The 27626-nt window shown below is 37.7% G+C and overlaps 4 protein-coding genes and 1 pseudogene across 4 annotated transcripts; all 5 read left to right on the forward strand.

Annotated features, from left to right (window-relative positions):
• Positions 1–1821: 1821 nt before the first annotated feature.
• LOC109158645 (isoleucine N-monooxygenase 1-like) lies at positions 1822–25772 on the forward strand. Its single transcript, XM_019306537.1, has 3 exons — positions 1822–2778; positions 2885–3533; positions 25609–25772. Exons 1-2 carry the CDS (start codon positions 1828–1830, stop codon positions 3518–3520), a joined length of 1587 nt encoding a protein of 528 aa, XP_019162082.1. The 5' UTR covers positions 1822–1827; the 3' UTR covers positions 3521–3533; positions 25609–25772.
• On the forward strand, positions 6650–7363 carry LOC109158774 (valine N-monooxygenase 2-like). Its single transcript, XM_019306669.1, has one exon. The coding sequence runs from the start codon at positions 6650–6652 to the stop codon at positions 7361–7363; it is 714 nt and encodes a 237-aa protein (XP_019162214.1).
• On the forward strand, positions 7385–8729 carry LOC109158776 (isoleucine N-monooxygenase 1-like). Its single transcript, XM_019306670.1, has 2 exons — positions 7385–7594; positions 7875–8729. Exons 1-2 carry the CDS (start codon positions 7385–7387, stop codon positions 8499–8501), a joined length of 837 nt encoding a protein of 278 aa, XP_019162215.1. The 3' UTR covers positions 8502–8729.
• LOC109158646 (isoleucine N-monooxygenase 2-like) lies at positions 10879–12667 on the forward strand. Its single transcript, XM_019306538.1, has 2 exons — positions 10879–11889; positions 11990–12667. Exons 1-2 carry the CDS (start codon positions 10942–10944, stop codon positions 12623–12625), a joined length of 1584 nt encoding a protein of 527 aa, XP_019162083.1. The 5' UTR covers positions 10879–10941; the 3' UTR covers positions 12626–12667.
• Positions 24056–25597, forward strand: LOC109158647 (annotated as a pseudogene).
• Positions 25773–27626: the final 1854 nt, after the last annotated feature.

A 27626-nucleotide genomic window follows, 5' to 3' on the forward strand; every position in this document is an offset into this window, starting at 1 on the left:
CGGTGTGAAGTTACGTTCATGCTGGAAAAGCTACAGGAAGATGAACTGAAATGGTCGAATATTTTAGTAAGGGCTGCTGTAGCGATGAAATACATAGATTTTATGTTTGATTTGATGAGATTTGGTCGGATAGCTAAGGTATAATGAGATGATGATAAATACCAGCTAAAGAAATATAATTCACATGGAAAATATGGTAGTTTGATGCGATAAGATCAATTAATAAGGTAGAATGAATATGATGGATTTAATTAATCTGGGGTAGTTTGAATTACTAAACTCGATAAATAAAGAATAAATAAATAAAAGGAAAAAGACAAGAAATATATGTCGGGGACAATTTTTGTATTAAAATAGTGTTGTAGGAAAATTAGAAAGAGTTGTAATGATAGAACATGTGATTAGTTGTCCTAAACAAGACAATAATATGCTTTTTTTTTTTTTTTAATACAAAACTTCTTGCCAACAGAGTAATGGACTGATTGATGCAGATTTACGATCAGTCAATCATTTAGATAGTTAATCGGATATAATGAAATGCGGAAGACTAAGGCAGAAAGTAAATGCAACACACATGTTTGTTTACCCAGTTCGATATAGTGTGTATCTACATCTGGGGGACGATCACTAATGTGTCCGATCCACTAACTCAGAATCCAATGTACAAAGGTAGAGAAAATCGATCTCACCCAAGTGCTCCACACAAGGTCAGTACCTAGTATACAAAGGTTTAGTGGATTGTTGAACTCGGAGAGCCATGCATCCAGAAGTCCAATGAAATCCCTTCAATGGAGAGCTAACTCTGATGCAGTCCGCTTCACTGACGCAGTCCCACGTTGTTCCCACAACTGAGTGATCTTAGTCTTGAAAAGAGGCACGTCCAATCGTTTAAGCAGTGTTGATTCTTCTCAAGTTCATTTTCGTAATCATCATGAACTCTTAGTCTTGAGAAGAGGCATAAAACCAGAGATGTGTATCTTTTTAGTATAAAGTGCTGCGGCTTCAATCAATGCAACCATAACTTCAGAAAGTATATGTGTATATATACTTCTTGATTTGGACACTCTCCAAATATAACTCTGGTTGTAAAAGGTAGGACTTTGAGAAGAAAAAGATCTTGAATCTTCAAGGAGATTTAGTCCATACCTCAAGAGATGATTCGCTGATATTCTTTCCAAAATAACATCTCATAACCGTGTTTGCTAGCTTTTAAAAACTTTCCTTTATCAGTCCTTCGATGACTTGATCCAGAGATGCGTCTATTGACTTTATTGATCAATCAGTCATCTTTAAAGACAATCAGACACCAAGCTAAACCCTATCTTAATTTGCCATAATAATATTATCAATTACATTTTGTGATTTTTCTTAAAAATAAAACACTGATAATCAGTTTCTTACGTTAAAAAAGGTATCGTTTTTAGACCATGGTCCACACTCCACACACGTTATAACAACCGCAATACAGTTACATCGTCGACCAATTCATCACATTTTAATTACTTACTTATTTTGGCATTTAGTCTTTGGGTTTATACTTTATAGTGAGGCAACCCAGTAACTTATTTGGCCAAGCAATTAAGACAAATGTGATATTTTACGATTAATAAATTAAAATGAAACATCAGTCGTATAGTAATTATATGATCATATCTAGCTAATATCTATCAGATTATGACCAAATATAATATAGCAACTTGTCATTAAAAAAATTAGAAAATTAACTTCATGAACAAATTGGTGATCTATAAAAGGAGAACATGTCCTTAATTAGTTCAAAACATCAACTCCTTCATATCGAAAACTAAAGATTTACTTACTTACAAAATGTCATCAACTCTTCTTCTGATGATGATGATTTTGATCATCATCTCTCTGCTTCTTCTTTTTTCATGGATAGTACGTAAACAAAAAGCTAATAAGCTCCGACTCCCTCCGGGCCCAATGGCGTGGCCTATAGTGGGATGCTTCCCTCAGCTGCTTAGGAACAAGCCGGTTTTCAAGTGGATGCTGAATGTGATGGAAGAGATGAACACCGAAATCGCTTGCTTCAACCTTGGGGGAACCAATGTGATTGCAGTAACCTCCCCCGAGGTGGCACGAGAGGTACTCAAGAAACAAGACTCGGTGTTTGCATCAAGGCCGACCTGCATGTCGGCGGAGCTAAGCAGTAGTAACTACTTGACATCCGTGGTTGCTCCCATGGGTGAGCAGTGGAAGAAAATGAGGAGAGTTCTTATGTCCCATGTGGTCTCTCCCAAGGCGCTTAACTGGCTATCTCACAAGCGGGACATGGAAGCCGACCACCTCGTACGTTACATCTACAATCAATGTCGTAGAAACGCCGCCGCAGGTGGTTGTGTAGTAGATGTGAGGGAGGCGGGGAAACACTTTTGTGGGAACGTGATGAAGCAGATGGTGTTCAGCAAGAGGTATTTCAGGGCCGGGACGGAAGATGGAGGGCCTGGTGTTGAGGACGAAGAGCACGTTGAGGCCACCTTTGGAGTTCTTGATCTTTTGTATTCCTTTGGGGTCTCGGATTTCTTTCCTTGGCTAAGGATGTTTGATTTGGAAGGTCATAGGAAATCCATCCAGAAAGCTGTGAATGGAGTTAGGAAGTACCAAGATCCTGAAGTTGATGAAAGGATTAAGATGTGGAAGGATGGGACCAAAACTGATGATGATGAGCAACAAGATCTTCTTGATGTTCTTATCAAGATCAAGGATGTCCATGGTAAACCATTATTAACATCTGAAGAGATTAAGGCCCAAATTCTTGTAAGTATATATATTATTATATATTTTTGCTAGCTTTTGATGATATTCATGATTTTTTTTATATATGACCATACATCTAATCTTTTTATTCATATCATTATTCCAGGAACTAATGATAACAATTGTGGACAATCCATCAAATGTGGTGGAATGGGTTGTTGCAGAAATGTTAAACCAACCAGAGATCCTTAAAAGAGCCACAGAAGAACTTGATAACGTTGTGGGAAGAGAAAGACTAGTACAAGAATCGGATCTTCCCCGTCTAAACTACCTTAACGCATGTTTAAAGGAAGCATTTCGAATCCATCCATTGTCATCTTTTGTTCCTCCACACCTGTGTTCTTCAGACACAACCCTGTCCAACTATTTCATCCCCAAAGGTAGTCATGTGATGATAAGTCGGCACGGATTAGGGCGGAACCCTAGGATTTGGGATGAACCTCTCAAGTTCAAGCCAGAACGACACCTGAAAAATGACGGGTCAGAAGTGACTCTAGTTGATCGGGAGGTAAAGATTTTATCCTTTAGTGCTGGAAGGCGTGGATGTCCAGGTGTTCAACTAGGGTGTTTGGTTAGCGGGATGTTGCTGGGTAGGCTTCTTCAAGGGTTTGAATGGAGTGTGCCCCCTGGTGGAAGAGTAGATCTGAGGGAGTCAAAAGATAGTATCCTTCTTGCCAACCCTCTCAATGCTCTTGCAAATCCAAGGTTGCCTCACCATATCTACTCGTCCTTGCACTCATAAGTCGTAGCTGCTACTATTGTTTTACACGTATTAGATCCAACTGATTTATCGTTGTGTATTTATCATATCATTAAAGGTGCGTGGGTGTATGTATCATTCTTAATATATAATACATATTTTAATATTAATCCTTATTTGCATAAAGTGATAGCTCACACTAGCTTGTTTTCATTTTCCATCCAATTCTAATTAAGATGATGCTTGGTTGTCCGAAAAAATTTGATCTGGAAGTAAAAAAACCCAAGTTGGATTAATATTAAACCATTATTAATTCGATCATTTACACGGCAAGTCGGCATTCATGCAATCATTTTCTTTTTTTGAAAAAAAAAATCAAATAAGCCCTCGATAGAGTTCAGAACACTGTTTGTTAAAATATGTACATGTTTAAAATTTTAAATGCAAACTTGTATAACTTCTCAAAATATGCATCTTAAAATAATATATTATTAACACATGCACACGTCAACATATTACATTGTAATATAGTAACTCACACTAGAGCTCAAAATACTGATTATTAGATGGATAATTGATTTAACACATTATATTATTTCATAGAATTGACATGCTGGGCTAATGGCGGCCAATTTAAGCAGCTAGTACAAGCGGACTCACTAATAATAACATAATATATCGTGGGATGTTTTCTGTTCTCATGTGCTTCAAGATGAAGTGGATGTAATTTAGTGTTGCACTAAATTTAGTATGTTATTGTTATTAGTTTTTTAAATTTGACGCGGGTTGTACGTTTCTAACAACCACACGTATTTTTTAATAATTCTTATGTATCTCATACTTTACCTTTCAACATTCTTCATATTATAATAAGATTTTGAATTTGTCCATTGAAAGGAAACATATTTGAACGATTAATTTGCAAATAACATAATCTGTCAATACTTGACAGATGTAAACTTTTGTCTAACCATTGTATACAACTTGTCTTGAAAATCTAACTTTTATTACTTCTAAAACTAAACTTTTGTCCAACAATTGTATACAACTTGTCCTAGAAATATAGCTTTTATTATTTTCTAAGCACCTTTACTTGTTTGGGTAAGTTTCTTCATTGGATGTTGTGTCAACTTCCACTTTTAATAGTAAGAATATCCCGTACCTTATTTGAATAGAGAATGTCATAGATGTCCTTAAAGAATCTTCTACTACTTATAAGTAAGGTTACATTGTTACGTTGCTTAATTATCAAACTCTAGAATTTTTAATGTTACTAAAACCTCTACTGTTTCTAACTTTTACTATTGCCCAAATATTGCGGTGAAAAACTTCTACTGCTTTGTAATAAAGTCTTATACGCCCCAAAAGCAGTTAGGAGAATATAAATTCGCTCACACAATTAAGATTGGTATAGTACTACTCAAAATAATAATAATAATAATAATAATAATAATGGAGGCATTGTTGACTCGTTGTGCTTCATTAGATTGAGAAAGTATGTTTAAACAGATACTACAATGTAATAGAGTCAGTAGCATTCAAAATAATAATAGTAATAATAATGACTCAATATGACCACTCACCTACTCATTTATTATGTGAATTATATTCTCCAAAAGTGATAACATATTAATTATTAGTATGACGGGCCAGAAGCCTTGAATTATTGACTTTTGGCTCAGCCTTTCCATGCATAGTTGTTATTCCATGGATTAGGGTCTATCTTGCAAAGTGGAATATGATCTTAAACGACGTATAATTTATGCGTTTTTACTTATACTTACGTGACTGGAGCTGTGAAAAAGATTCAACAAAAAACAGAAACAAATCCACAATCCGTTTTACGTCAAGCAATACGTGGAGTTACTCCCGATATAACAGTAAAAGCAAGACGTGTAGGTGGATCGACTCATCAAGTTCCCGTTAATATTTTTGCCAAGTAAGCTGCCACATGGGCATTTACCGGAAGTAACCTGATGGTTAACCGGCTAATGGGGTAGATTGAGCTAAAATCGTAAGTTTATGTATCTATATCTAATTGTAGTTTTTGAAAGTTCGATGACCTAATTGACTTTTCGTGAAATGTTCAGGGGCCTATTTGACATTTTGGCATTTTCCCTTATTTATATCAAAATTATATTTTATATTAAAATAATTTAAGTAAACAAAATTAATGTTTTAAATTTTAAGAATACAATGCAAATTATTTTAGTATATAAAAAGAATTTGGTATAAATGAATTGGAGATGAAATAAAATTTGGTGCAGAATTCGATGTAAATGGGTTGGAGATGAAAAAAAAATTGATGTATAAATATGTTAGAAATATTCTTTTTGGTGTGAAATATGATGTAGAATTTGATATTTTGAATTGGAGATGACCGACAAGTAAATCACTGTTGAGAAGTCAGAAGTAACACATGTTTGGATTAGATATCTATTCTAACAAACAATGTTTTGACGTTCTTGGACAGTTGGCGGACATGGCTGTCTGGCCCTGTAAACGACGTCTATGGTTGTGGATACTTGAATCGTTTTTTTTTTTCTTAAAAAAAATTGGGAACAGAAAATTGTTTCTAAAAAATCAACTAGTCATCCGTGGAACTGTGGAAGTGAGTAATATACTAATATTACATTGTATAGTGTGTTTCTATATTGCCATATATAATTTCTCTTCTATTGGGATGTGAGTGAATAATCTTAAATTAAATGAAATTGTTAACTACATAACTACATATATGTATAGAATTAAACTTAATATGATATATTCTACCATATACTTTGCCTACATACATTCCACTTTTAGACAAAATAGCTTTAATTTGTTGGTTTCAAAACCTATCATGTTTTAATGCACGCGCAAGAGAAAGTCAGCAAACTTCTAGTGGACAAGGGAAGCTGTACGTGAAAACTTCCTTGTTGTCGTTCAATAATGCCCCAAATCCCTACAAACTAATGTGAATCATGCTACACTCACCTCACTTGAAAACGTTTACAATGCCAATAGTCCATGCATATAAAGTAATGGACATGAATGTGTATCGTGTACAAAATTTTACTTCCTGTACAAAATCATGATCTATAAAAGGAGATCATATATGCTTAGTACAAAGAATCAACTAAAACCCCGTTCAGAAAGTTTGAAGCTAAGATTTGGTACAAGCTTGCTACAATGGGGATAATTGATATGCTTATTATTAGCTTCTCATTCTTATCATCAATCTCAGTAGTCTTTCTCTCATACAAATGGCTAAGTAAACAAAAAGCTGCTAAGCAATTCCCACTCCCTCCAGGCCCCAAGTCATGGCCTGTAGTGGGATGCTTCCCTCAAATGCTTAGAAACAAGCCGGTTTTCCGGTGGATTCTCAATCTCATGGAGGAGATGAACACCGAAATCGCCTGCTTCCGCCTTGGGGGAACCAATGTGATTTCAGTAACATCGCCGGAGGTGGCGCGTGAGATACTGATGAAACAAGACGCGGTTTTTGCGTCAAGGCCGGCCTTCGCGTCGGCACAGCTGATAAGCAGTAATTATTTGATCTCCTTCGTTTCCCCTCTGGGCGACCAGTGGAAGAAAATGAGGAGAGTTCTTACCTCTCATGTGCTCTCTCCCAACACCCTTAACTGGCTGGCTCACAAGCGGGCGGCAGAAGCCGACCACCTCGTACGTTACATCTACAATCAGTGTAGAAACGCCGCAGGTTGCGGAGTAGTGGATGTGAGGGCGGCGGTGAGACACTTCTGTGGGAATGTGGTTAGGCAGATGGTGTTCAGCAAGAGGCATTTCGGCGCAGGGGTGGAAGACGGCGGGCCCGGCGTGGAGGAAGAGGAGCACGTTAATGCCACCTTTGGTGTTCTTGCTTATGTGTATTCTTTTGGGATCTAAGATTACTTACCCTGGCTAAGGATGTTTGATTTGGATGGCCATCGGAAAGCCCTCAAGAGAGCTGTAAAAGGTGTTAGGAAGCACCAAGATCTTGAAGTCGATGCTAGGATTAAGATGTGGAATAATGGGACTAAAACTGAGCAACAAGATATTCTTGACGTTCTTATTAAGCTCAAGGATATTGATGGAAGTCCATTATTGACACCCGAAGAGATTAAAGCAGAAATTCTTGTAAGTATAATTATACACTCTTAGAATCAGTATTTATTGCTGGTGGTAGCAAAGTAGACAACTTTATTTCCTTATATTTGTGTAATAGTATGTCAGCATCACTTTTTTCAATAACAGGATACTGGACTTGCTTTCTGAGTTGCGGTGCAATGCATTCTATCTGATTTCAAATTGTGATTGCTTTAATTTACAATTATATATATTTTTTGGTTTTATATTTGTAGCTTTATTTTTAGCTTTGGATATTCATGATATATACTTTCATATGTATGTTTTGCAGGAACTAATGATAGGAACTTTGGACAATCCATCAAATGCCGCGGAATGGGTATTAGCAGAAATGCTAAACCAGCCTGAGATACTCCGAAAAGCCACGGAAGAACTAGACAATGTTGTAGGAAGGGAAAGACTAGTACAAGAATTTGATCTTTCAAGGCTGAACTACCTCAACGCATGTATAAGGGAAGCGTTTCGCCTTCATCCATTTGGGGATTTTGTTCCTCCACACCTATGTACTTCCGACACAACTGTTTCCAATTATTTCATACCCAAGGGTAGTCATGTCATAATAAGCCGTCCTGGGTTGGGGCGGAACCCTAGGGTCTGGGAGGAGCCCCTCAAGTTCAAGCCGGAGCGCCACCTGAAGAATGATGGGTCTGAAGTGAGCTTTGTTGACCCGGAGTTGAGAATTTTATCGTTTAGTTCTGGAAGACGAGGATGTCCGGGCATTCAACTAGGTTCTTTGGTTAGTAGCATGTTGCTGGCTAGGCTTGTGCAAGGGTTTGATTGGGTGCAGTGTGGAAGAATTGAGTTAAGGGAGTCGAAACATAGTCTCCTTCTGGCACACCCTCTCCATGCACTTGCAAAACCAAGGTTGCCTCACTACATCTACTCATCTTTGGATTAAATTATATGTATTATTTTGGGTCAGGAGGGAAACCTGTAATCATTATCCGAAAGTATGTATCGGATAAGTCTCACTTTATATTCCTAGTCAACAAAGAACTATAAAAAGATAAATCAATCTAGGTTGCTCATAAAATTATATGTACTATTAATAATAATTAAAGATGATGGATGTGATGCATGTAAACTTGATCTCTAATTGGTTATACTCTTTCGTAATATGAATATGTATGTCAAGGTTGTTGAAAGAGAATCAAGAGCTACAAGTTGCCTTGGGAAGAAAGAAGAAAATCTTGGGAGATTTGAGAGAATCACTTGGTTTATTCTTTTACTTTCTTTGATTCATTGTAAACTCTTTATTATTGTTGTGGATTCTATATTAGCCATGTGTGGCTAAATTTTCTTAATGATTCTTGGGTAAACGTGTTTATGAACCTATGTTCGTAGTTCTCAGATTCTTAATATATTGATGTTTGGGTTTTATACTTGTGTTGCAATTGTGATTTCTTATTGTTGATGCAAGTAGTTAGTGGCCATGATAACTTGTTTCACAGCTATCTTTATGTCTTAATGGGAGTTAGGGTATAATTGAGAGCACACACAATTGCACTTAAGTGTTGCACCTTGGGTGAGGACATATTTGTTAAGGAATTTAATTCTTGATTATTGCACATCGGGAAATGGTAATGGTTAGGAATTTTTATTGAATGCTTGTTCTTATATTGTTGTGTGTTTATATCACGGGAGTGGATATTTATTTAGGTTAGAGATTACGGGAGTAACTCTTGCCCTTGTTTGCATTCTCACACTTGTTTAAACCCAGATTTTATATTGTCCAAGATTGGCACGAGGTGATTAAATACTTGAATTTCAGGAATCTCATTCTCTCTCTATTGTTTTCACAAACATGCTACTTTACTTTTAAATTAGTTTTACAATTAATTAATCACTTTCTTCGTTAGGATTAACTTCTCATGAATATATTAGTAACTAGTGCTTGATATGTGCCACTTTTCTGTGGATCGATACCTAATTGTAATTTTTTTCAAGTTTATGGTCCTAAATGGTGGCCCTAATTGTGTTTTTAAAAAATATTTCAAACATACGATTTATTTGATACTTATCCCTATATAATTTATAGAATAAATAAAGTTGATTTTCTTGTTGAGATATAGATGCAGTATTCTAATTGACTGGTTAACTTTTGATCAAATTCCTTTCCGGCGTGAATTTATGTTTGATTTGATGAGGTTTGATCGGACGATAAAGTGCAATGAGTTGATGATATATACAAGGAAATAAAATATAATTCACATGGAAAATATGGTAGCTTGATGCGATAAGTTCATTCAATTAATAAGGTAGAATGAGTGAATGAGATGTAATACATATAATATAATATAATATAGTGAGTGCTGCTAGTTTGGCAATAAGGTGTATACCATGCAAATATGCATGCATGATTTGCATGGCGCATAAAATGGTAAAACAATAATAATGCTAATGGTAAGAATTGCGCTATTGTGGAACAAAATGCAAGTGTGTGACTCAATATTTTTGTAATTATATATTTCTTTGATTGACAATGACTTTGTGATTTAGTGGCACGAAGGAGCTCTCTCAAATAGAAGGTCATACTCAATATGCGTGACATGTTATTCAGTTTTTTTTTATATATATTGTAGTTTCATTTTAGCAAAACTAAAGTATCATTTCAATACAACTACAATTCTATTTGACAATATACATTCAATATGTGAGACAAGTTATTCTACTTTATTTTATACATACTGCAGTTTCATTTCAAAATAACTAAAATATCATTTCAATTCAATTACAGTTTAATTTAATAATATAAACACAATATGCGAGATAAGTTATTTATTTTCATTTAAGATACAGGGTAATTTCATTTTGTTATTAATCCACCAAAAATACAAAATTTATTAAAATTTAAAAACTGTCACTTCTTACTTTAATAAATGGTGCCGTTTTCAGACCATGGTCCACACTCCACACACGATATAACAACAGCAATACAGTTACATCGTCGGTTCATCACATTTTAATTACTTATTTCTTTTCAAAAAAAAAAAAATTACTTACTTATTTTGGCATTTAGTCTTTGGGTTTATAGTGAGGCAACCCACTAACTTCTTTGGCCAAGCAATTAAAACACATGTGATATTTTACGATTAATAAATTAAAATGAAACATCAGTCGTATAGTAATTAATTAAATGATCGTATCTAGGTAATATCTATCAGATTATGACCAAATATAATATAGCAACTTGTCATTACAAAATTAGAAAATTAACTTCCTGAACAAATTGGTGATCTATAAATGGAGAACATATGCTTATTTAGTTCAAAACATCAACTCCTACCAACCTATTACATATATTCAGATCGAGAACTAAAGATTTTAGTACATACAAAATGTCATCAACTCTTCTTCTGATGATGATTTTAATCATCATCTCTGTGCTTCTTCTTTTTTCATGGATAGTACGTAAACAGAAAGCTAATAAGCTCCGACTCCCTCCAGGCCCAATGGCCTGGCCTATAGTGGGATGCTTCCCTCAGCTGCTTAGAAACAAGCCTGTTTTCAAGTGGATGCTGAATATGATGGAAGAGATGAACACCGAAATCGCTTGCTTCAACCTTGGGGGAACCAATGTGATTACAGTAACCTCCCCCGAGGTGGCACGAGAGGTACTCAAGAAACAAGACTCCGTGTTTGCGTCAAGGCCGACCTGCATGTCGGCGGAGCTAATCAGTAGTAACTACTTGACATCCGTGGTTGCTCCCTTGGGTGAGCAGTGGAAGAAAATGAGGAGAGTTCTTACGTCTCATGTGGTCTCTCCCAAGGCCCTTAACTGGCTATCTCACAAGCGGGACATGGAAGCCGACCACCTCGTACGTTACATCTACAATCAATGTCGTAGAAACGCCGCCGCAGGTGGTTGTGTAGTAGATGTGAGGGAGGCGGGGAAACACTTTTGTGGGAACGTCATGAAGCAGATGGTGTTCAGCAAGAGGTATTTCAGGGCCGGGATGGAAGATGGAGGGCCTGGCGTGGAGGACGAAGAGCACGTTGATGCCACCTTTGGAGTTCTTGATCTTTTGTATTCCTTTGGGGTCTCGGATTTCTTTCCTTGGCTAAGGATGTTTGATTTGGAAGGTCATAGGAAAGCCATCCAGAAAGCTGTGAATGGAGTTAGGAAGTACCAAGATCCTGAAGTTGATGAAAGGATTAAGATGTGGAAGGATGGGACCAAAACTGATGATGATGAGCAACAAGATCTTCTTGATGTTCTTATCAAGATCAAGGATGTCCATGGTAAACCATTATTAACATCTGAAGAGATTAAGGCACAAATTCTTGTAAGTATATATTATTATATATTTCAGGTTTTGATGATATTCATGATTGTTTTTTATGACCATACATCTAATCTTTTTATTCATATTATTATTATTCCAGGAACTAATGATAACAATTGTGGACAATCCATCAAATGTGGTGGAATGGGTTGTAGCAGAAATGTTAAACCAACCAGAAATCCTCAAAAGAGCCACGGAAGAACTTGATAACGTCGTGGGAAAAGAAAGACTAGTACAAGAATCGGATCTTCCTCGGCTAAACTACCTTAACGCATGTTTAAAGGAAGCATTTAGGATTCATCCATTGTCATCTTTTGTTCCTCCCCACCTATGTTCTTCTGACACAACCCTGTCCAACTATTTCATCCCCAAAGGTAGTCATGTGATGATAAGTCGGCACGGGCTAGGGCGGAACCCTAGGATTTGGGAGGAGCCTCTCAAGTTCAAGCCAGAACGACACTTGAAAAATGACGGATCAGAAGTGAGTCTGGTTGATCCAGACGTGAAGATTTTATCGTTTAGTGCTGGAAGGCGTGGATGTCCCGGTGTTCAACTAGGGTGTTTGGTTAGCGGGATGTTGCTGGGTAGGCTTCTTCAAGGGTTTGAATGGAGTGTGCCCCCTGGTGGAAGAGTAGATCTGAGGGAGTCAAAAGATAGTATCCTTCTTGCCAACCCTCTCAATGCTCTTGCAAAGCCAAGGTTGCCTCATCATATCTACTCGTCCTTGCACTCATAAGTCGTTGCTGGTACTATTGTTTTATTTGCAATTAAGCATGCATGTATTAGATCCAAGTGATTTATCATTATGTAGTATTTATCATTAAAGGTCCGTGGGTGTATGTATCATTTAGACATTTATAGAAAATAATTAATATCCATCTTAATAATATATATTTTAATATTTAATCCTTATTTGCATAAAGTGATAGCTCATAGCTTGTTTTCCATCCAATTCTAATTAAGATGAGGCAGGGAGCTGAAATGGTTATCTCCGCTATTCACTCATATTCTTATACTCCGTATGACCGTATCTCATATCATATATCTCCCAACAAGATCGAAGTTGCAAACTAATTTCCATATGCTATTCCTAGCTAGGTCATTATTATATTGCTGAAAATTTTGTAATTTCTAGTCAATAATAATAATAATAATAATAATAATAATAATAATAATAATAATAATAATAATAATAATAATAATAATAATAATTGATGGAAATTAATTAACAAAATTTTTATCTTTTGCAAACACCGTCTAAAGTGTTCGGAAATTTTGAAAATCTTTATAAAAAAGTCATACTTTCCATCTATCAAAGTTGTCGGAAAATTTTGGTTGTTCGAAAAAATTTGATCTGGAAGTAGAGAAACTCAAGTTGGATTATATTAAACTATTATTAATTCGATCATTTACACGGCAAGTCGGCATTCATGCAATCATTTAAAAAAAAAAAAAATCAAATAGGCCCTCAATAGAGTTCAAAACACTGTTTATTAGAATAAATACGTGTTTAAAATTTTAAATGCAAACTTATATGACTTCTTAAAAGATGCATCTTAAAATAATATATTATTAACACTACATGCACATGTCAACTCACACTAGAGTTCAAAATACTGATTGTTAGATGGATAATTGATTTAACACATTATATTATTGCATGGAATTGACATGCTGGGCTAATGGGAGTAATGGCGGCCAATTTTAGGAGCTAAGCGGACTTACTAATAATAACATAATATATCATGGGATGTTTTCTGTTCTCATGTGCTTCAAGATCAAGTAGTGGATGCAATTTAGTGTATGTTGCACTGAATTTAGTATGTTGTTGTTATTAGTTTTTTAAATTTGACGCGGATGGTAGGTTTCTAACAGCCAGGAGTATTTTTTAATTCAATTTTTTTGGGGGAGGGGTAGTGGGTGGGGGGGCCGAGGGGTTGAAAAAATGGGCATAGAAAGTACCTAAGAGTTTCCACAGGTGATTGAAACTACCAAAAAAACAAAGATTAAAATAAAGATAACATGGAGAAAATTTAATACAGTAGCTAATTAGAAGATACCGGGAAAAGAAAAAAACTATTATAATAAAAGAAGAATATAATATAATAACTTTTATTAAAAAAAAAATTGTGCAAAAATTTATTTTTGACGCACTGATGAGATGTACATGACTAACATCGTTTGTCTACAAAGGGAGGAATCTTTCGCTTCAAGAGGCTTCATAGCTACAGTTCTTGAAGAAGAAAGTCGGCGCAAAAACAAAGAAGACAAAGTTGGAATCTCACAATAATATCATGCTCTAATCCCAACAGGTTTGATGTTAAGAAAAGATCTCTTGCAAGAAGGTTGTGTCTCAACTAATAAGAAAGGAAAAAAGTCCCTAAGCTGCTTCAATTGCAAGTGGTGGTGTTGACTGTGATAAGAGGAAGATCAACAGAGCCTGGCTCCAGTGGGAGTCACAACCGAGGTAGATCAAAGTTGAGGGGTAAGAAGAATGTCAAGTGTTTTCACTATGGTAAAAATGGGCACTACAAGAGTGAGTGTTGGCAGCTCAAGAAGGATGGGGCCAAATGCAAAAATTCCGAGACATCAAATGCTTAGGGATGTGTTGTGAGTACATTGGATGGAGGCGAAGTTTTATTTGGTGAAGCAACAACAATTGTTGAAGGCAGAGAAAGTTTAGCTAATGTCTGGCTCATGGACTCAGGAGCAACATGGCATATGACCTCACGGAAAGAATGGTTTCATGAATATGAACCTGTCTTTGGAGGATCAATGTTCATGGGAGATGATCATGTCTTAGAGATTGCTAGCATTAGTACTATCGAACTAAAAATGTTTGATCGTACGGTTCGCACTATCCAAGAGGTGCGACACGTGAAAGGCCTGAAGAAAAATCTATTGTATCTAGGACAATTAGATAGCCGTGAATGTAAAATTCATATTCAGGATGGGATCATCAAAGTGACCAAGGGAGCGCTTGTTGTGATGAAAGCAGAAAAGATAGAGGACAATCTATACATGCTTAAAGGAGAAACACAACCAGAAGGAGAAGCACCTGTTGCATCAGAAAATCTTATAGAGGAATCAACAATGATGTGTTTAGGAACAAGTGTACTTAGATTTTGATGATACCAAACTTACTAGGAATTTAGACGTACCCCTCCTTTACTCTTGTTATCTTGTATCTTTCGTGTTAAACGAAAATTGTTTTTGCTCAACTTGTGATTCATGCTCAGCAGAATATTAACACGAATCAGAGCAGTTATTAATCAAACAGGACTAGTTGAAGAGAAGAGAAGATCAAGAGAAGACCGAGAGATCAACTAGGACTGAAATCTGGAAGGGTCCATCTCTCGTGTAAACATCAAATGATAAAGGAAGATCATTTGATCTGGAAAGATAACGAAAGATAAGTTCAATCTTTCGTTACCAGAGCCCGAGACTACGAGTCAAGTGATAAATGCTTATTTGTCTATATTTTTCCCCGTTTCACTAAGCCATTTTGCTCATAGATTATTCCAAATTTCATTAGATTAGGACCAATTTGTGTTATTTTGCAAGTGTTAGGATCGATGCGGTTCACAACACCAAAATACCAGCGGCAATTCGGACCGGGAATAATGAGAATATTTCTAGTGTAAGATTTAAAATAAATCATACACAAAATAAAGGCAATTTGAAGAAGGATTTTCTGTATTGGCAAAAGGATATTACAAATAGGAATTACAAATATAACTCTCTATTCTACTCTCTATATTTTGCTATGCTAATGGGAGAATTCCTGATGGAATGGGATGAGATTGGATGAAGAGGAGTTGCCTATTTATAGCAAACCCTCTCCTGCAACTTCATCTTGCTCTTTCTCCTGAAATGAGCATCTTGCTCTTTCTTCTGCTCTTCCGAATTGAGCATCTTGCTCTTCAGAGATGAGCATCGTACTCTTAAGAGATGAGCACCGTGCTCTTAAGAGATGAACACCTTGCTCTTCAGAGATAAGCATCTTGCTCTTCAGAACAAGTGTTCTTGCTCTTCAGGCCAAGTGTTTGCTCCTGCTCCTAACCTCATCAGACAAAAGGTTCTGCCCATTTCCACATTTGACTTTAGTATTTACAAATCTCCCACTTAAAGTCACAATGTGGACCTTCATCCTTTCTGCCAATTCCGTGCTGCTTGCATACTTGTTAGGCCAATTGAGGATCTACACCATACGAATTTATCGTTGGTAACCGGCTTTGTTAACATATCTGCCAGGTTATCTTTAGTATGGATTTTCTGTATATCCACACTCCCTTCTTCCACCTTTTCACGAACAAAGTGAAATTGGACCCGTATGTGTTTCGTCTTGGAATGAAATGCTGGATTCTTTGTCAAGTACAAAGCGCTCTGACTGTCACAAAATAAAGTCATTTTCTCTACTTTGTGCTCGAGCTCCTCCAATAACATTTGCAACCATATTGCCTCTTTACTAGCTTGAGTAGCAGCTATATATTCTGCTTCCGTCGTCGACGTTGCTACAACAGACTGCAACTTCGAGACCCAGCTTACTACTCCGCCAGCAAGAGTAAACACATAACCCGTGGTGGATTTGCTACAATCAAGATTACCTGCATAATCTGAATCAACATAGCCTCTAATAATGAAGTCTGACCCTCCATAACACAATGCAATATCTGAGGTACCCTTGATATATCTAAGGATCCTCTTCACAGCACTCCAATGCTCTCTACCAGGATTTGCCATGTATCGACTGACCGCTCCCACTGCTTGTGCAATGTCTAGTCTAGTGCAGATCATAGCAAACATTAAACTGCCCACTGCTGATGCATACGGTACTCGAGACATCTCCATCCTCTCTACTTCGTTGCTAGGACTCATACTTGAGGATAACTTGAAATTAATAGAAAGAGGGGTAGAAATTGGCTTACAATCTTGCATGTTGAAGCGCCGCAAGATTTTCTGCAGATAATTCTGCTGAGAAAGCCAAATCTTCCTATTATTTATGTCTCGGTGAATTTGCATCCCTAGAATCTTGTTTGCTGGTCCTAAGTCCTTCATTTCAAATTCCCTAGCCAGTTGAGCCTTCATCTCCTTGATACGATCATCGTTGGGGCCTACTACCAACATGTCGTCAACATACAACAGCAAGATGATAAACTGATTATCATCAAATCTCTTGCAATATGCGCAAGGATCAGAATTAAACCTGTTGTATCCAAGGCTCAGAATGAATGAATCAAATCTCTTATACCAACATCTCGGCGCCTGTTTGAGATCGTATAGAGATTTGGTCAACCTGCAAACCAAGTTCCCTTCTTCTTCAAAACCTTCTGGTTGGAGCATATAAATCTCTTCTTCAAGTTCTCCATGTAGAAACGCAGTTTTCACATCCAACTGCTCAAGATACAAGTCAAACACAGCACACATCGCTAGGACTGCTCGAATCGTTGTAAGTCGTACAATAGGAGAAAATATCTCGTTGAAATCAACTCCTTCCTTCTGAGCAAATCCTTTCACAACTAATCGAGCACGATACCGTTCCACTTGGTTGTTGCTATCTCGTTTGATCTTATAGACCCATTTGTTTCCAATAGCCTTCCTTCCTCGTGGTAACGGGACAAGTTCCCATGTTTTATTCATATGGAGAGCTTCGATTTCTTCTTGCATTGCTGTCATCCACAGAGATGCATCTGGGCCTTTTATAACCTCATGGTAAGTTAATGGCTCACCATCTTCTGTCAGTAGACAGTATGCAACATTTTCCTCCATTGAATAATCTGAGTGCCAAGCTGGTTCTCTCCTCTCCCGAGTTGATCGTCGAACTTCTGAAGTTGAAGACTCAGCTTGATCTTGATCATCATGCTCTATTGTTGTTTCAGGGGAAACTAGAATTTCTTCTTCCTTCCTTCCCTCAACTTGTACTGTAGTTGTCACTGGTTTCTCCTTCCCAGTGCTTTCACCTTCTTGTACCTTCCCTTCTACAAATAGAACATCCCTGCTGATGATAACCTTGTGGGCAGTGGGATCCCACAGGCGATACCCCTTCACTCCATCAGCATACCCCAAGAAAACACATTTCCTTGATTTTGGATCAAGTTTTGATGTTTCTTGGGCGTTGTATATCACATATGCCGGACTCCCAAATGTATGTAAGTGAGAATAACTAGATGGCTTACCCGTCCACATTTCCATTGGTGTTTTCAGATCAATTGCGGTTGATGGAGACCGATTGATCACATAACAGGCGGTCTTGACTGCTTCAGCCCAAAATGAATTTGCCAAATTTGCAGTCCTCAACATTGCTCTTGTTCTTTCCAACAAGGTTCTGTTCATCCGCTCTGCCACTCCATTTTGTTGTGGAGTATACGCCACTGTGAACTGTTGTTTGATACCTTCTTGCAAACAGAATTTATCAAATTCAACACCAGTGTATTCTCCTCCATTGTCCGACCTCAAACACTTGATCCGTTTCTCGGATTCAAGTTCCACACGCGCTTTGAAGATTTTGAAAACTTCAAATACATCCGCCTTCCGCTTGATTGGATACACCCAACATCTCCTAGAGTAGTCGTCGATGAAGGATACAAAATATTTTGCACCTCCTAGTGATATAACTGGTGCTTGCCAAACATCAGAGTGGATCAGCTCCAAGATAACCTTGCTCCTTACTTTAGAGCTCTCGAACTTCAATCTATGCTGCTTACTTGTAACACAATGCTCACAAAAAGGTAATGAAACCTTTTTTAACCCCAGAAGAAGATGTTGATCAACAAGAATCTTTAGACCTCGTTCCGACATGTGGCCAAGTTTTTGATGCCACATCATCGTTGATTCCTCTATAAGATTGTCTGATGCAACATCTGCTTCTCCTTGTAGTTGTGTTTCTCCTTTAAGCATGTATAGATTGGCCGCTATCTTTTCAGCTTTCATCACAACAAGCGCGCCCTTGATTACTTTGATGATCCCATCCTGAATGTGAATTTTACATTCACGGCTATCTAATTGTCCTAAAGACAATAGATTTTTCTTCAGGCCCTTCACGTGTCGTACCTCTTGGATAGTGCGAACCATACCATCAAACATTTTTAGTTTGATAGTACCTAAGCCAGCAATCTCTAAGGCATGGTCGTCTCCCATGAACACAGATCCTCCAGAGACAGGTTCATATTCATGAAACCATTCTTTCCGTGAGGTCATATGCCATGTTGCTCCCGAGTCCATTAGCCAGACATCAGCTAGACTTTTCCTGCCTTCAACAATCGTTGCTGCTTCACCAAATAAAACTTCGCATTCATCCGATGTACTCACAACACATCCCTGAGCATTTGATGTCTCGGAATTTTTGCCTTTGTCCCCATCCTTCTTGAGCTGCCAACACTCACTCTTGAAGTGCCCCTTTTTGCCACAGTGAAAGCACTTGACATTCTTCTTACCCCTTGACTTTGATCTACCTCGGTTGTGACTCCCACTGGAGCCAGGCTCCATTGATCTTCCTCTTGTCACTGTCAACGTCTAAGACTGTTGTGAGGTTCCAACTTTATCTTCTTTGTTTTTGCGCCGACTTTCTTCTTGAAGAACCGCAGCTGCAATGTCATCGAAGACAAGTACCTCCTTGTTGTTGACTAGATTGATAATGAGTTGATCGTATGAATCCGGTAGACTTTGGAGTAAAATTTCAGCACGTTCATTCACATCTATTTTATAACTCAACGCCGAGAGTTGTGAAAATAGAGTGTTGAGAGTGTTGATGTGCTCAGTTACTGAGGATGTCTCCATCATCCTGAGAGTGTATAGCTTCCTCTTCAAGAAGATTTTGTTGTGCAGTGATTTGGCCTCATACAAATTTATGAGAGTATCCCATATCTCTTTTGCCGTACCTTTTTCCGCCACACTTGACAAAACTTCATCAGCAAGTGCTAAGTGCAGATTGGCAATAGCGTTGCTATCCATTTCTATCCACTTGGCATCGTCAGTGAAATCGGCTGGCCTTTCTTCAATTGCTGCAACGCAGTTATCTTTCCTGAGAACTGCTTTCATTCTCATTTTCCACAACGAGAAACTGTTCCCATTGAACTTTTCAATCTCGTACTTTTCCGTCATTGTAAGTGGTGTTCTTGATCCTGAACAATATATCTAAATAGTATCGTACAATAGAAAACTACCGGTCCTGTGAACAGTACACCAGGAAAATATTTCTGGAGAAGAGAGGTGAGCCACAAATGAACTGCTTAAATACCAAGTCTTAACCAGATCTTTTCCTAGACATGTACAATCACTTTACCAATATGAGTTCTAACATAAACGATACAGTACAGATATATTTATGAACCAACCTGGGGCTCTGATACCACTTGTTAGGATCGATGCGGTTCACAACACCAAAATACCAGCGGCAATTCGGACCGGGAATAATGAGAATATTTCTAGTGTAAGATTTAAAATAAATCATACACAAAATAAAGGCAATTTGAAGAAGGATTTTCTGTATTGGCAAAAGGATATTACAAATAGGAATTACAAATATAACTCTCTATTCTACTCTCTATATTTTGCTATGCTAATGGGAGAATTCCTGATGGAATGGGATGAGATTGGATGAAGAGGAGTTGCCTATTTATAGCAAACCCTCTCCTGCAACTTCATCTTGCTCTTTCTCCTGAAATGAGCATCTTGCTCTTTCTTCTGCTCTTCCGAATTGAGCATCTTGCTCTTCAGAGATGAGCATCGTGCTCTTAAGAGATGAGCACCGTGCTCTTAAGAGATGAACACCTTGCTCTTCAGAGATGAGCATCTTGCTCTTCAGAACAAGTGTTCTTGCTCTTCAGGCCAAGTGTTTGCTCCTGCTCCTAACCTCATCAGACAAAAGGTTCTGCCCATTTCCACATTTGACTTTAGTATTTACAGCAAGGAATTTGGTTTGAAAAGCTTTGGAAGCAAAAAATGAGTATTTTCATGTACTTTGGAGTCAAAATGAACATTTTGGATGCATTGGAGTCAAAATGAGCATTTTGGATGCATTGGAGTCAATGGGAGCCAAGGGAAAACTATTTTTTTTTTTTTTTTTTTTTGGTGAAAGGGAGGGACACCAAGGGAAATCTATATATGGAGATGGGAAAAACACTTCCAAGAAAGCCTAAGGGTGGTGCTTTCAATGATCTTGGTCATTTGGGCAAACCAAAGTAAAAGAAAAGCAAGCGATCATGCAATTGCAATTCACGACCTGCACGTCGACGTCATAGTCGTTGGACAATATCTCGAGCTACAAATATCCAAATTATATGATTCAGACATCAAAGCCTAAAAAGGAAACCACAATGGTCAAATTCATCCTTGAAGTTGAAGTTCCAAACTTGCAAATTTCGCCCAAAACTGACCACTGTTTGGTAATTTGACCATATCTCGGCCTAGGAATGTCCAAATGAGCTGATTCTTGCGCCATTTGAAATAAGACTTGAAGGGATACAACTTTCATGAAGACATTGAACCCTAATTCTGAAGGAGAAAAGGTCAAAACTAGCCTACAAACCGAAGTTCTATTGCAGAGTAGCACTCGATTCCTACGTGCATTCCCGCTTGATTCCTTGGTTACTTGTTTTCCCCAATCCTTAGGTTGTGCTATGCATCTAGAAGTTAATTCTCCCTAGTTTGAGTCCCATTTCTTTATTTCGTGTTTACATATTGTTCATATGTGTTCGTGTTATTTTGTTTAGTTACCGTAGTCTTAACTTCGTTATGATTTGCTTAGCTTCTTGTTGATTTCCTTATGCTAGTGCCTAGTTTATTGCGATTGCATATTTCATGCCATAACTCCCAATCCCCTGAGGACGACATTTCACACCCGTATATTCATCATCACTCATTTTTGCTACAACCATCAAGTTTGACTCGAATGGACAAGTTCTATATGATTGTTCAGAAGAATCATGTTTGTCCAAGTCTCAATGCTGGGAAATCATCCTAGACAAATGGTGTCTTAGGAATGATATTTCAAATATCAAGGAGCATTAAATGATTGGTACCTTTGTCAGTACAAAAGGACAAAAAGGTAGGTCACTTTTTGAAGCCAACGGCTACACAGTACAACCGCATTAAAGTCTCCTTGCCCAGCTGTCTTTACCTGCTGGTTAATAGGTTTGAATTTTCATCTCCCTCCAACGGATGGATTTTCTTCACCTATAAATACCCCTCTTCATCACTTGAAGAAGGTGCTGATTTTTATCACTCTCTGTTATCAAAAAGGCTTTCAAAATTTCTAAAAGCTGTAAGCTAGTAACCAGCATGGGTTTTGTGAAGACTCTTAGAAAAGACAATCCTTTATCAAGTCTACACATCACTAAGAAATCTTGGAATGAGTTTATACGAAGATCAAGAGCGTTCAAGTCAAGATTTCAAGTTGGAAACTCATCAATCTTTTCCAACTCTCAACTCTGAAGAAGAAGTTGATAGAGACGGAGTAAACTCGATCGAAGGAGTTGAAAAACTTAAGCAAGTTGCTGTTCGGCTTAGTGATCAAGGAAGCAAGCTTGGCTAGTTTGTACTAAGAGTGATAGTACAAACCTTTTCACAAGTTGTGAAAGAAGAGTGGAGTAGGCTTAGTTAACAGCCGAACCACTAAAAAAATCTATCTCGTTTATTATTTACTTTGGCTTAACTGCCTTGCATATCATCCAAGCTCATCAAATCATAATTTTCTTTAACGAAAGTGTGCAAAGTAACTACTAAAAAGGATACATATTTTCGTCTGTGCATTATTCTTTAGGGTATTGTTTTTAAAATCGATTAGAGTCTATTCACACCCCGCCCCCCTCTCTAGACTCTCTTTAGTCACTATCACGACCAACAATGTGGCATCAAAAACTTGGCCACATGTCGGAACGAGGTCTAAAGATTCTTGCTGATCAAAATTAAATTACCTAATTGTATTTTTTTCAAGTTTATGGTTCTAAGTGGTGGCCCTAATTGTCTTTTTTTTTTTTTTTATATATATAAAATATTTCAAACATACAATTTATTCGATACTTATCCCTATATAATTTATAGAATAAATAAAGTTGATTTTCTTGTTGAGATATAGATGCAGTATTCTTATTGACTGGTTAACTTTTGATCAAATTCCTTTCCGGCGTGAATTTATGTTTGATTTGATCAGGGTTGATCGGATAAATTAAAGTGCAATGAGTTGATATATACAAGGAAATAAAATATAATTCACATGGAAAATATGGTAGCTTGATGCGATAACTTCATTCAATTAATAAGGTAGAATGAATGAATTGAATGAGATGTAATACATATAATATATATAATATAATATAGTGAGTGCTACTAGTTTGGCAATAAGGTGTATACCATGCAAATATGCACGCGTGATTTGCTTGGCGCATAAAATGGTAAAACAATAATTAATAATACTAATGGTAAAAATTGCGCTATTCTGGAACAAAATGCTGTGTGACTCAATATTCTTGTAATGATATATTTCTTTGATTGTCAAATGACCTCGTGATCTGGTAACACGAACTGACTCCCTTAAATGAAAAGTTGTAGTGACTTTTTGTATGCTTCAGTAAATTAAGAAAGTATTTATGAACAAATTAAATACAAGTTACATTTATATTCGGCTATGATATGATGGAAATTACATTCAATCTCAATTTTGTGGAAGGAGACAGAATCTACCCTTTGATCTTCACCCTGTCCTATCCCGGACATATTAAAACATTTATATTCACACATGCCCAAAATATTGACAAAATATAAAATATTTTGAGGATGGGGATGATGAATAAATCAGTTGTACACCAATGTTCTCAGAATTATTTTAATCAATACAGTTACATCGGCCAATTCATCACATTTTACTTACTTATTTTGGCATTTAGTCTTTGGGTTTATACTTTATAGTGAGGCAACCCAGTAACTTCTTTGGCCAAGCAATTAAGACACATGTGAGATTAATAAATTAAAATGAAACATCAGTCGTATAGTAATTATATGATCATATCTAGCTAATATCTATCAGATTATGACCAAATATAATATAGCAACTTGTCATTACAAAATTAGAAAATTAACTTCCTGAACAAATTGGTGATCTATAAAAGGAGAACATATGCTTATTTAGTTCAAAACATCAACTCCTACCAACCTATTACATATATTCAGATCAAGAACTAAAGATTTTAGTACATACAAAATGTCATCAACTCTTCTTCTGATGATGATTTTGATCATCATCTCTGCGCTACTTCTTTTTTCATGGATAGTACGTAAACAGAAAGCTAATAAGCTCCGACTCCCTCCAGGCCCAATGGCCTGGCCTATAGTGGGATGCTTCCCTCAGCTGCTTAGAAACAAGCCTGTTTTCAAGTGGATGCTGAATCTGATGGAAGAGATGAACACCGAAATCGCTTGCTTCAGTCTTGGGGGAACCAATGTGATTACAGTAACCTCCCAAGGCCCTTAACTGGCTATCTCACAAGCGGGACATGGAAGCCGACCACCTCGTACGTTACATCTACAATCAATGTCGTACAAACGCCGCCGCAGGTGGTTGTGTAGTAGATGTGAGGGAGGCGGGGAAACACTTTTGTGGGAACGTGATGAAGCAGATGGTGTTCAGCAAGAGGTATTTCAGGGCCGGGACGGAAGATGGAGGGCCTGGCGTGGAGGACGAAGAGCACGTTGATGCCACCTTTGGAGTTCTTGATCTTTTGTATTCCTTTGGGGTCTCGGATTTCTTTCCTTGGCTAAGGATGTTTGATTTGGAAGGTCATAGGAAAGCCATCCAGAAAGCTGTGAATGGAGTTAGGAAGTACCAAGATCCTGAAGTTGATGAAAGGATTAAGATGTGGAAGGATGGGACCAAAACTGATGATGATGAGCAACAAGATCTTCTTGATGTTCTTATCAAGATCAAGGATGTCCATGGTAAACCATTATTAACGTCTGAAGAGATTAAGGCACAAATTCTTGTAAGTATTATTATATATTTCTGCTAGCTTTTGATGATATTCATGATTTTTTATGACCATACATCTAATCTTTTTATTCATATTATTATTCTAGGAACTAATGATAACAATTGTGGACAATCCATCAAATGTGGTAGAATGGGTTGTAGCGGAAATGTTAAACCAACCAGAAATCCTCAGAAGAGCCACTGAAGAACTTGATAATGTCGTGGGAAGAGAAAGACTAGTACAAGAATCGGATCTTCCTCGGCTAAACTACCTCAACGCATGTTTAAAGGAAGCATTTCGGATTCATCCATTATCGTCTTTTGTTCCTCCGCACCTATGTTCTTCCGACACAACCCTGTCCAACTATTTCATCCCCAAAGGTAGTCATGTGATGATAAGTCGGCACGGGCTAGGGCGGAACCCTAGGATTTGGGAGGAACCTCTCAAGTTCAAGCCAGAACGGCACCTGAAAAATGACGGGTCAGAAGTGACTCTAGTTGATCCAGAGGTGAAGATTTTATCGTTTAGTGCTGGAAGGCGTGGTTGCCCGGGTGTTCAACTAGGGTCTTTGGTTAGCGGGATGTTGCTGGGTAGGCTTCTTCAAGGGTTTGAATGGAGTGTGCCCCCTGGTGGAAGAGTAGATCTGAGGGAGTCAAAAGATAGTATCCTTCTTGCCAACCCACTCAATGCTCTTGCAAAGCCAAGATCGCCTCACCATATATACTCATCCTTGCACTCATAAGTTGTAGCCGCCGCTGCTAGTATTGTTGTATTTGCATGCATGCAAATGTATGCATGTATTAGCTAGATCCAAGTGATTCATGGTTATGTATTTATCATTATAGGTGCGTGGGTGTATGTATCATATAAAGCAAATGATTAATATCCATCTTAATTAATAATACATATTTTAATATTTAATCAGTATTTGCATAAAGTCATATATAGCTCACACTAGCTTGTTTTCATTTTCCATCCAATTTTAATTAGATGAGGCAGGGAGCTGAAAATGGTTATCTCCAATATCAGTCATCTGATTCACTCATATTCTATCATATATCTCCCAACAAGATCGAAGTTGCAAACTAATTTCCATATGCTATTCCTAGGTCATTATTATTATTTTATAATTATATTGCTGAAAATTGTGTAATTTCAGGCAATAAAAAAAAAAAAAAAGATTGATGTAAATTAATTAACAAAATTTTTTACTTCTGCGAACACCCTCTAAGGTGGTTGGAAATTTTGAAAATCAAAAAAAAAAAAAAAAAAAAAAAAAAAAAAAAGAAAAAGAGAGAGCAACAAATTATTTTGATGCAATGAAGTTCAACAATTTAATCATTAATTCATATTTTCTTACTAAAAACTCCCGTATAAATAATATTTTTTTTTTTGAAACACTTCCGTATAAACATCCTTTATATAATAAAGCTATATGGTTTGGGAAATAATTAATGCTACAATTAATGCCACAACATCTTTTATTATTAAAAAAAAAAGCACAACATTTAAAAAAAAAATAACTATATATTATATAATCATATAAAAAATATACTTTTGAAAAATAAAATAGCTATATATTATATAATCATATAAAAAATGTGTTCAAAGTTCTCTTTATATAAAACTCAATCTCTCTCTAGGGTAAAACTAGGGTTTCAGAATTCTCTCTAGGGAAACCTAGTTTTTTGACTTTTCCGATCGTTTCTACGGCAAGAGCTGTCGGTTTCCAGTGGCGAGGAGCGTGCTGGCTGTTACTGACGTGAAGCATGGCAGACGGACGCGCGGCAGACATGGCGGGGGAGAACAGCGACGTCGAATAGTTGACAGCACGGTGGGAGGGGTTTGATTTGGAGGATGAGCAGGATGAGTTCGTGCCGGAGGGGGTTGGAGTCGGGGAACTCCAGGTTGATGATGAGGAGACATGGGCTGTTGTTGGCAGGTTCCTTACTACGAAGCTGGTAAAATTGGAATTTATGAAGCAAGTTATGGCATCCGTATGGCAACCGGTGAGGGGGGTGCAGGTTACGGAGATTCAACCGGGACTTTTCTTGTTTGTCTTTTATCATAGGACGGACATAGATTACGTCTTGGATGGGGGTCCATGGGGTTTCGAGAATAATACTTTGGTTTGCCGTGAGGTGGTGGCCGGAGCAGTGCCGGGGGAGGTGGATCTGAATACAATTGATATGTGGGTTCAGTTGCATGGATTGCCGATGGGATATACGTCGGATACAGTACTTGAGCAGGCAGGGAATTTTATGGGCAAGTTTGTGAAACATGATGAGAGGTTTGCGGGGGCACCATGGCTTACATTCTACCGAGTCCGTGTAGCTATTGCGGTTGGGAAGCCGTTGAGGCGTGGTATGAAGTTGGTGAAACGGGATAAATCGGTAAGTTGGATAACTTTTCGGTATGAGCGGCTGCACAAACATTGTTCGTTTTGTGGGATGTTGGGTCATGTTCACATGTTCTGTCTGAAAGCACGTGAGAGGCCGACGCCGGTTGAGATGCACCCGTTTCTAGGGTTGCGGGCCGGGGGGAGTAGGGGGGCGCCAAGGGCGGTGGGGGAGAATTGGCTAGTGCCGGTTGGGGGGAAACCGAAACCAATGGTGAGGGAGGAGGCGGGGGAGGGTGTGGAAGGTGGCGGTGTATGGGGGCGGGAAGAGGGGGAAATAAGGGAGGGAAGTATGGGGGTTGGGGAGAGGGGGGAGGGAGTGGTGGCAAATGTCAAGCGCCGCCGAGGTGTTGAAGGAGAGGATGTGGCTATGACCG

Source organism: Ipomoea nil, unplaced genomic scaffold (genome assembly GCF_001879475.1).
Source record: "Ipomoea nil cultivar Tokyo-kokei standard unplaced genomic scaffold, Asagao_1.1 scaffold2826, whole genome shotgun sequence".
Classification (NCBI taxonomy): Eukaryota; Viridiplantae; Streptophyta; class Magnoliopsida; order Solanales; family Convolvulaceae; genus Ipomoea; species Ipomoea nil.